Below are 11123 nucleotides of genomic sequence, written 5' to 3' on the forward strand. Positions count from 1 at the left end.
AGGTATTGGAGAAAGAGGGCCTTTGGTTCTTGAGATAATATTTTTAGTTCTGATATTTCCTTTGTACACTTAGTTATTTCTTATAGTTTCCATTTTTCTGCTGATACTTTCTACTTTTTCTTTCATTATGAACATTTTCCTTCACATCATTAAACATAGATATCAGTTGCTATGACGTCTTTGTCTGCTTATGCGAACATCTGGGTCATCCTAGTGTCTTAAGGGGCTGACTTTCTTTTCTCTTAGAACGGGTCACATTTTCCTGTTTCTTCACGTCAAGCAGCTTTACATCGCATTCGGAACATTTTAAATGGGCCTTTGGATTCTTTTATATTACCTATAAGAGTCTCTTTTTCTAGTTTGTTTTCACAAGCAAATACATGTTTAGAACTCCAACTAAAATCCCCATAAAGCCTGTCTCTTGAAAGGCAGTTCACATCTCAGATTAGTTTAGTTTGTTGGTTTTTTGATTTGTTTGTTTTTTTCTCTAGCTGTGCTATTTGGAATTGCAATATAGTTCAAGAGTCCACCATAGATATAGGAAATGTTTATCAATAAAATGTAGGGATCCTCATTTCCGCTGTTTCTTCAGACTGGAAATGCTACAGGTTTTCAGTTGGAGTTTCACCTGCCCCACATAACTCAGACTGGAAACTGTGCTCTGACCAGAAGTTTTGAAAAGTAGAAAAATAATCTAGTGCTTGCTCTTCTTTTCTTCCAAGTGTCAGATTCCCTCTAGTGACTGCCTACGTTTGGTCACTCTTCAGTGCCTGCAGATGGGAATTGTTTTAGGGGAAGGGAAGGGTGTGCGGTTTAACCAGTATTTATAGTCAGTATACCTGAACGGATCAATCCACAAAAGCTTACTTGGAATCTGATCTTTACACTAGAGGCCCAGTGCATGAATTCGTGCACCAGTGGGGTCCCTCAGCCTGGCCTGCGGGATCAGTCCAAAACTGGTTCTCCGACATCCCCCATAGAGTCCTGGATTGCAAGAGGCCGGGGACACCACTGGTGCATGATCAGGGCCGGGGAGGGACACAGGAGGTTGGCCAGCCGGGGAGGGACTGTGGGAGGGCCCCAGGGCATGTCTGGCCTGTTTTGCTCAGTCTCGATCGGCCGGACCCCAGCAGCAAGCTAACCTACCAGTCGGAGTGTCTGCTCCCTGGTGGTCAGTGCACATCATAGCAATTGGTCGACCAGTCGACTGTCTGCCCCCTGGTGGTCAGTGCACATCATAGTGAGCGGTTGAGCAGCCTTAGCATATCATTAGCATATTATGCTTTGATTGGTTGAACGGCTGACTGGATGACCGGACACTTAGCATATTAAGCTTTTATTATATAGGATGTTTCTACTGTTTATGCAAGGCCTTTGGTCAGGAAGGAGTCTGGTGGCAGAGGGCAGTGCAGATGGATTTGGATGAGCCAGTAGAAGAGTACAAAGAGTAGAGGTGAGCAGAGATAATTAAATACAGGTCAACTTGGAACCTCTATCTACAGAGGCCACTTGTAGGAGTTTGCTTTTACTCAAATATGGAGGGTTTGGAACAGAAGAGTGATGTGATTTGACTTACATTTTCAAAGGTTCACTGTGGCTATTATATTGAGAATAGAACATAATTGGGAGAGTAGGACAAAAAGACCAGATAAAAGGCTACTGCAATATTCCAGGTCAGAGATAGTGGTTGCTTGGACCACAAAGGTGGCAGAGCAGTTAAATAAGAATATAAATTCTGGATATAGAGGCATTGTGAAAACAGACCAAAGAGGATTTTCTGGCAGATGATATACTCATAAAGTAATTATTCTGTTGAAATTATTGTAACCCATTGAGTTTTCTGTGCCCTAAATATTATTCTCTCTAAAAAGCTTTTGCCAACATCTTATTGCTTGAAACATTCTCCTCTATACTCGAGGGAACCAAGAAGAGCATACATAGCCTGCTTTGGTAATAGTTAAGCTTTATTATTCTTACTAGAGGCCCAATGCATGAAATTCGTGCAAGAGTAGGCCTTCCTTCCCCCGGCTGCCAGCACTGGCTTCCCTCTGGCACCTGGGACCCAGGCTTCCCTCACAGCCCTGGCTTTGTCCAGAAGGTCATCCGGAAGGACGTCTGGTCTAATTAGCACATTACGCTTTTATTATTATGGATAATTGTAAAGGATTTTGTGACTAGATCAACATTCTATTTTGTTATCAAAGACAAAAATTACTTTTCAGATATTGGAACGATTCAACTCAAGGCCACTAGATGGTAGCCTCTACTAAATTTTAATACTAATAAAATTTGAGGCAATGATTAGATTTACTAAAAACCAGATTCAAGATTAGAATATTAGAATTGGGAGGCACTGTAGTGACTGTTATTAGGCCAAAATGAATAACATGACTTGGGTAAGTTAAATACCCATTATAATAAAAATTATTCATTGAGGACGTATGGGCCAGTCCCTTGCTGGTTGTATAGAAACACAATACAAATTAGAATAACAATACCTAATTTATATGCCATACCTTACTGATCTTATTTATTTATTGTTCCTTGCTTTTATGTTTATTTATTTTTGTTGAATTTATTTATTGGGGTGCAGTGGTTAATAAAATTATATAGATTTCAGGTGTATAATTCCATAATACATCATCTATATACTTTACTGATTTAGAATTTGTTCTTATTTGCCTTCAAATGAATATCTGCATTTTTAAAAGTAATTGTTTGGTCTCATTATTTGCATTATATCGTAATTGTGTGAAGTGAAGTCATGGCTTATTTTTTCCCCCCTAAGAATGCTGAGAAATAAGAAGCAAACTGTCCTCAAAAGAGAAATATCTGAGCCAATATATTTTTCAGGTATATTTTTTTATAGTAAGTTCTTTTAAAAAAAAAAGCTCCCAAAATTTATGGGCAGAAGTCTGCCAGAATTGAACTACATAATTTTAAAGCTGTATGGCCAATAGATGCTGTTTTTATTAGATATTTTCTGGATTCACCGTTTGTGTCAGAAAATCATTCACTATAAACAAAAAGTCTCCTTATGGGAGACCATTGTGGAACAGGCTGTTATAACTGTGATTCTTAATGTTTCTTTCTTATTGCTTTTCTGCATTTCCATACTTGTTCTTGCAGTTTGCATTTAAGGGTGCTTAGCTAGACAGATCAGCGTTTTACCATATATTTCAGCGAGTCTTAGAGAGTCTTATGTCATTATTTTCATGTGTAAGTATTAAAAAATTCTGCATAGATAGCAAGGACATAAGAATAAGTGCAGTAACTTCTAAAACAGGTATTTGACTGGCCACATGGGAAAGGAAGTCATTTTCATGGCATGTACACTCAACTGAACAATAAAATTAGGCAAATCCATATCTAAGGCAGTATAATTTTCTCTCTCATTTTTATAATTTCTGTAGCTCCATCTTTTTGTATTTATATGCCTTCAAAATTTCAATAATTTATTATTAATATGTACATATTATTCTCAGGTACTTTTAGCATTCAATATTTAATCCTCTTCAGATATGTATATAACCATATACAGTCTTTCATTTATAATAACAAGATACTTTGAATCAAAATTATCTATTCTGCCTACATTGTGGGCCCAGACACTAGGTCTACAATGTCAAATAGAAATATTAACAACCCATAGGAAATAATAATTTAAAATAGATATATTATCAAATTGCTTTTGTGAGACTCTTATTCTACTTTTAGTGCCACTAAAAATAATAATCCTTCTACTCACAACATTTATATTTTTCATTTAAGAAGATTGTGGTGGTTGAAAATATTCTTTAACAACTTATCTACTGGAGTTTGTATATGACCCTTGTTTTCTTCTATCAGAACAACAATAGATTTTGAAAATCAAAGTCACCAGGCATATAAATATATTTCTCACTTCATGTATTTTGGTTTCCTTTGCTAATTTTCTCAATCACTTTAACGAGAAGAAATTATTTCCCCCTGGTTATATATTTTGAAAGTTTCTAATTTGTTTTCCTTGACACTGAACGTGATGCTATTTCTCACTATAGTAAATATATGTCTTTGACCTCATCTATTATACCTGCTTATATCCTGATATGTGTAGGATCCTCAACCAGACCCTAGTGGTTATATAAGTTTATATACAAAAGCCAGGGCATATACTTTGTGAACTTGACTATTTGTCTCCTCCTTTTATGTTGTACATGAGTGAAAGCCATAGTCTCCTGACCAGTGCTGGTTGTCAATATTCAATTATTAAAATAAATCATGTTAGTTCCACCCCTGGCGGGGTGGCTCAGTTGACTGGAATGCCGCTCAATACACGAAAAGTTTTGGGTTTGATTCCCAGTCAGGACACGTACCTAAGTTGCTGGTTTGATCCCTAGTTGAGGCATTTAGGAGAAGCAAACAACCCATGTTTCTGTCTCACATCAATGTTTCTCTCTCCCTTCCTCTCTCTCTAAAAATAAATAAACATATCCTTAGTGAGGACTTTAAAAAGTTATGTTAGTTCTACTATATAAATCTTACAATCTTTCCATATCAATAAAATGAGAAATTTGAGTCCAAGGCATTTTTAAGAGTTTGTTTTAGCTAAAACCCCATATCTCAGTTTCTATATTTGAAGTTGTTATTTAAAATTCTCTAATGGAGGTTGTTGATTCAGGGAAATATATCAATAGAAAACATAATATTGTTTGCCATAACTTTCCCAAGTATTTTTGTTCATAGCAGACTTTCAAATCTGGTGTCCACCCTGGCCTTCCCACGCTAGAATCCTGGGAGTCATTCTAGAATCCTCTTTTCCTCAGTATAGCAAAGCATGATGTTTTTACTGGTTGACTTTTATTTCTAGATGCTGAAGGTGGGAGAGGAATTGGGTGTCCTTCAATGGCTTTTAATTTTCTTTTGTTTCAAAGGACCCTACATTCCCCCTCACTCTTTCTTTTCTCCTTCTTTGTGTGGATACCAAAAACCCCTCTCCTTTTCTTCCTTTGTTGTTTTAAGCAGCTTTGAGACAGAATTTACCCACTTAAAGGGTACATTTAAATGGTTTTTATTATAGCCACAGAGCTGTGTGTCCATCACCACAATCTAATCTGAGAACATTTTGTCTTTCACAAAGAAACCCTGTTCCCAGAGCAGTCACTCCCATTCCCTCCCATCTCTCCCACCCGCCCTAAGCAATCACTATTTGCTTTCTATCTGCACAGTTTTGTCTGTTCTGGACATTTCATATAAATGCAATCATACGAGAGGTGACCTTTGGCAGTCTTTCCAAAGAAATGTGCCTCCTCACATGTCTGTATGCACCGAAAGCTTCTTTCCTAAAGCACTGTGTTCAGGGACCAGAACACCTTTTCATCATTTTTAGTTTTTACAGAATTGCCTTTCTTCTCCATGAAAGCTTTCGGTGAAAGCATGGAAGATAATTGATTGGCATCTCTATTGTTTTTCATAGTTTATTTTCTAGGTAACTTGAAGTTGGATGTCACTGTCTTCTAATTATACTGAAGGCATGGGTTTTGTATAGTTTTATTTGTTCATTTTGTTGTTCTCTTAGTGTTTTGTGTTTGTATGTTTTTCCTTCTGGAAGGAATATTGGAAAATTCTTATTTACATTGCTGCCATTGTCTTGGAAACTCTGAATTCCTATAACTTCTTTTCTGGGCTCCAAATATTTGGGGCCCCGATAGAGGTTAATTTGGAATTTTACTATATTACTAGCAAGGCTTACGTTAGGTTCTAACTTTATTTATTTGCTTTCTCCAGATAGAGTCTAATGCAATAAAATCCTCATCTCAAGAGACTGCATTTTCAGGTTATGACTCAGTATTATTTTTGTGAGACACATTTTGGAAGAACAATACTGGGTCTAAGAAATGTTTCCTGAATCATCTTGTAATTCAGAAGTCATCTTCCTATTATAAAAAAAATTATTGTTTAGATTTAATATAAACAATTGTCTTAGAGGATTTTTATATTTCTAAAGATAATTGTGAAAGTAAGAGATAACAAATATAATCTTCCCTTGGGAGATAAATGTAACAGTAAAAGGTAGAAAGACATGAAATATATCTTAAAACTAAGGAGCAATAAGCAGTCTTAGAAATTCATTAACATTAGCTTATTTTGTTATTTCTGAATTACTTATTTTCATAGAATACAACAACAAACTGGTAAAAAACAAACCTAGGCAATCATAAAGTCTAACTCCATTAAAAAAATAATAAAACAAATGAGGCTAAATAAATTTCTTAAAAATCACAGACATGTTAGGGATGAAGCTGAATTTGAATCAGTTAGCTTTTGCTATGTAACAATCCAACCCAAAACATAGTGGCCTAAATGATCATTGACGTGGCTCATAATTCTGGGGTTGGCAATTTGGATGCAGATCAGCTTAATGCATTTCCTGCTGGCCTTCTCGCAAGTATCACACTCAGATGTTGGATTGACTAGAATCTGAATTACCTAAATGATCCCACCTACATATTTGAAGTTTGACAGGCTCTTGGCCAAGGCCACAAGGATAACTGGGCCATGTATCTCTCAACAACCAAGAGGCTAGCCTGAATGAGTTCACACGCTGGCAACTGCAGGGTTCCTGAGAGCAGAAGGGGTGGAAGCTGAAAGCCCTCTTGAGACTTAGACTTGTGCTAGCACAGCTTCATTTCCATTGAGTCCTATTGGCCCAAGCAAGTCACGAAGGCAGACCAGATTCAAGGGGTGGGGAAGCAGATTCTACCTCTTCCTGAAAGGAACTTCAAAGCATTTGAAAACCCCCTTCTTTTGTTTTCCCAATTTCACAACCCCACGTAGTTAATTTCCAGATAAGCAATTGGATAAGATAGCTTACTCCTCTACTTAAGAGTAACATTTTTTAATGAAACATAGGTGTCTCTATCCAAAGGGTTATACATGAAATGGAGCTTGAAGAATGAGTTTTCCAGACAGAAATGTAAAAATTGTATCTAGATATAAAAAACACACAAAAAACATGGGAAAGCACAGAATTTAAGAGAGAAGGACAGGCTTTGGGTTAGTGAGAAAATCAACATGGCTCATGGGTTAGATCGTGGGGTAGAGAATGGAGAAATGTGGTGGGTAGTATGGATGGAGGGGTCTTCTGATATCCAGGGTGTCTTTCCATTCAAAGCAGGGGCTCTGTCACCCAGTTTCATTCAAGAATATGCGTGTAGTTCCCACAAAGGAGCAGTAAGGTAGAATTTCCATTTTGGTAAGGTTTTCTGCCCTCCCCCATTTCCCACCAGAAGAGGAAATCTGAACAAATACAAGTTCTGTGAATTGAAGGATACTGGTGTATAGCAGAGATTCTATGGAAATTCAGGGGACAGGAATTTTATTATCAAAACAAGGACATGATGGCAGCATGAACCAGAACTTTGGGTCCAAGAAAGAGCCCAGTAGTCTGTATAGGTCATGTCATCAATGAGTCATAGATATAAGTGACAGTCCAGAATTTCAGAGAATAGAACATAAATCCGTCAGCCCACCAGGTTCTAGCCCAGCACTTCCTCTCTCAGAATGAGCTCAGAAAGTGAGACAGCATGAACCCTGCAGGTGGGAGACATTGATGCTTGATAAGAACAGACAGAGGAAAAGGCAAAATCAATATGATTACAAAATTCCTTGTGAACTTGGTGCATTACTTACTACTGTAACTCAAATGGAAATAATCTTTCAACTACATTTGCAACCCTATAAAAATGTTATGAGCTAAATAATGGCCTTTTAAAAAAAACGGGACTATATTTATGACTTCTTTCTTAAAGATGATAAAATAATGTAAGCAACGTGAAATGATACAGATAAAATGTTATTTTAGCAGTTCTCAACCTGTGGATCACGACCATCGGAAAACACATATAGCATATCAGATATTTACATTATGATTCATAACAGTAGCAAAATTACAGTTATGAAGTAGCAATGAAAATAATTTTATGGTTGTGGGTCACCACAACATGAGGAACTATATTAAAGGGTCGCGGCATTAGGAAGGTTGAGAACCACTTTTGTTTAAATGGAAATGTAACAGCTTTCACTTGTTCATATCCATCTAGTACAATTTTCTATTTCTCTAACTTAAAATCGGTTTAATCATATAGGACGCCCCAAAAAGTGTATACACACTTTGAATAATTAATTGCAATGTTTCTTTCTTTTCAGGTTTGACCCATTGGAATTAATAATTACTTAAAGTGTGTATACATGTTTGGGAGGAGGCACCCTGAATACACCATCCCATGGTTACTCTTTGTACTCTGCCCTGTGTTTTCAGTTGAGTCCCTACTTACAAATCAAATTACCTGCTTGGTTTTTTTGTTTCTTCGTTTCAGAGGATCTTATCATGTCCTTCACAGTGTCCATGGCTATCGGGCTCGTGATCGGAGGATTTATTTGGGGTCTGTTTGTCTGTTTGTCTCGAAGAAGAGCGAGTGCCCGCATCTCCCATTGGAGTTCAAGTCGGCGACCTAGGTCTTCTTATAATCACGGCCTCAACAGGCCTGGATTTTACCGCCACAGTGGCTACGAACGCCGCAGCAACCTCAGCCTGGCCAGTCTCACCTTCCAGCGACAGGCTTCCCTGGAACAAGGCAATTCGTTTCCAAGAAAATCAAGCTTCCGGGCTTCAACGTTCCATCCATTTCTGCAAAGTCCACCACTTCCCGTGGAAACTGACAGTCAGGTGATGACTCTGCCCTCTTCCCCGACCTCCCCCACCATCCTCACCGCTCACAGCCTGAGGCGCCCTGATTTCCACTGGTCCAGCAGCAGCCTTCCCGTGGGCCTCTCCCCACCGCCTCCGCCTACCTACGAGTCCATCATAAAGGCATTCCCAGATTTCTGACAAGGAGCTTTTGTTAACTTGGTTCTTTCTTTCCTTGTCTTTTCTCGAAAGGAAATCAAAAATAGACTAAACAGAATTTTGAGGACGTGGCCCAAACGACCAAGGAGTTCCCAAACTGGAAAATGCTCATACAAGTTGGACATTACAATGTACATTTTCTCTGATCCCATTTTTTCCTTATCTCACAAATAAGTAATATTTTCGCAAATCGTTGTATATTTATGTATTTTGTAGTCAATGTGAGGATTTTTAAAGGTAGTGATTCTAATCTAGGAATCATCAGTAATACAGTATATATATTTTAGACTAAAATAAAAACAAGGTAGTTGTGGTTTACAATCCCCATTCACTGTCCAATGTGATTACTTAGGGTGAAAGAAATCAGTGTCACTTAAAATGTGTTCTGGCCTAAGGAATTTTAATTTTGCTTTCTTTGGAATGACGAATGAACGATTTTACAGTCTTGGATTTCTAATGAATTATATGGGCACAAAATGACAGAACACAGAAGATTCCAAAGTTCCCTGATTCCACTCACTTATGCAAAGTATGGGAATCAAGCCAAAGAAGCTGAACTCTGTGGGTGTTACAGGATACTTCCATTTTTAACCTTTACTTTTGTGCTTTTCCTCAGAATAGTTTTCCACACATCACGAAGGCAGAATCCCTGGATTTACTCACATGATAATTTACTTTCTTCACTGTTGTAGGTATGTTTTTAGAAAAGCAACAGCCACAAATCCAATTCATTTCACCTAAAAACACACGTTAACACTGAGCTTATATTTTTTCTAAGGGATAAGTTTTTTTTCTTAGATTTAAATCTAGCAATAGGGAAAGCACTTTATCTAGAGACTTTCTCCTGTAATTTCACAAACAAAACAAAGAAGTTGGAGTCAGTGGGAACAAAGTCTGTCATTGAAATAGATGTTACACCCATGAAGAATTCTCCTTCCTGGATTGACTCATCAGGCATCAACCCTCGTTTGCATTTCTATGAATTCAACTTCAGATTCTGTGAAGAGTCTTTATAAATGACTAGAGGCCCGTTGCATGGATTCGTGCACACTGAAAGGAAATTAATTAGAAGAACTATTTTAGAGGCCAGGGAGGGACTGCAGGAGGTTGGCCAGACTGGGAGGAACCACAGGAGGGCTCCAGAGCATGTCTGGCCCGTTTTGCCCAGTCCCAATTAGTCAGACCCCAGCAGCAAGCTAACCTACTGGTTGGAGCATCTGCCCCCTGATGGTCAGTGCACATCATAGCGACCGGTTGAATGGTCAAACGGTTGGACACTTAGCATATTAGGCTTTTATATCTATAGATTAAACCATGCCATAACTGCAGGCAGTTATTTAAGGAGTTCACTTCCACAGACGGCCATCTTCTTAAAGAAAGGTACACCCCAAATGTGGGTACCAGAGAACTTCAGGGGCCAGATGCCTGTGGCTGCCCTTTTTCATTTAAGGACACAAGTTCACTGGATAATGACTCTAAAGGTCTGTGCTTTATTTCTGACACAGTGAATATTTTGCTTATGTCACTGTTTGTTTGCTCCTATGAACGTTGGGACTTTTGGTGAAGAAAAACGTACTCTCATTTTACTTTCTGCAATGCAGTGGTCCCAGCTACTAGTGACTACATCTGGCTTAAGATTGCAATGATTTTTAGATAATAAGATTTTTTACATAGCATTTTCTTTATTATTTTTATTTAGCTTATATTTATATTGTTCCTTAAGGACAATTATTATTAATGATGTCTATAGATAGGTTCTCTTTAATGCAATATACCAGAAAGAAAAGAAGGAAAGAAAGAAAAAAAGCTCACAGGATAACCAATTTGTTCTAAGTTTTTTGTTGTTGTTGTTGTTGTTGTGTGTGTGTGTGTGTGTGTGTGTGTGTGTTTAACACATTTAGCAATCGTCATATAGCCACATAAAATTTCAAGGGATCATTAACTTAGTAACAAAGCTATCTTGCATGTATGTCATTCTTATTGTTTAACATGAGAAGTTAAACAGATTTTATGTTGGGAGTAAAAACTGTTTTATATCTCACAATCAAAATGAGTGTCTTGTAAATATTGTGCAATGTCTGAAATGTGAAATTAAAGCACAACCTGCAGACTGTTTTAGTTGTATTTTTTATTTGAAATGTTTAATATTTTTATGAAACAAAATTAAACTGATGTTAATTTTGCTTAATGGGTTATTTATTGAATAACTTTGCGTACCTCCCATTTATTTTGGCCT

The 11123-nt window shown here is 37.5% G+C and overlaps 1 protein-coding gene across 2 annotated transcripts in view; it reads left to right on the forward strand.

The window, feature by feature from the left end:
* Window positions 1-9955, forward strand: part of MYCT1 (myc target 1) — a 13582-nt gene extending 3627 nt beyond the window's left edge. The window contains exon 2 of one of the 2 annotated variants that reach the window (XM_005884714.2): window positions 8358-9955. In XM_005884714.2, the coding sequence (XP_005884776.1) occupies window positions 8358-8869 (512 nt within the window). In that variant the 3' untranslated portion in view covers window positions 8870-9955. The remainder of the gene's footprint in view (window positions 1-8357) is intronic. The other variant, XM_005884715.2, reaches the window with a different exon arrangement.
* Window positions 9956-11123: the final 1168 nt, after the last annotated feature.

This window comes from Myotis brandtii, unplaced genomic scaffold (assembly GCF_000412655.1).
Source record: "Myotis brandtii unplaced genomic scaffold, ASM41265v1 scaffold847, whole genome shotgun sequence".
In the NCBI taxonomy this organism is placed as follows: Eukaryota; Metazoa; Chordata; class Mammalia; order Chiroptera; family Vespertilionidae; genus Myotis; species Myotis brandtii.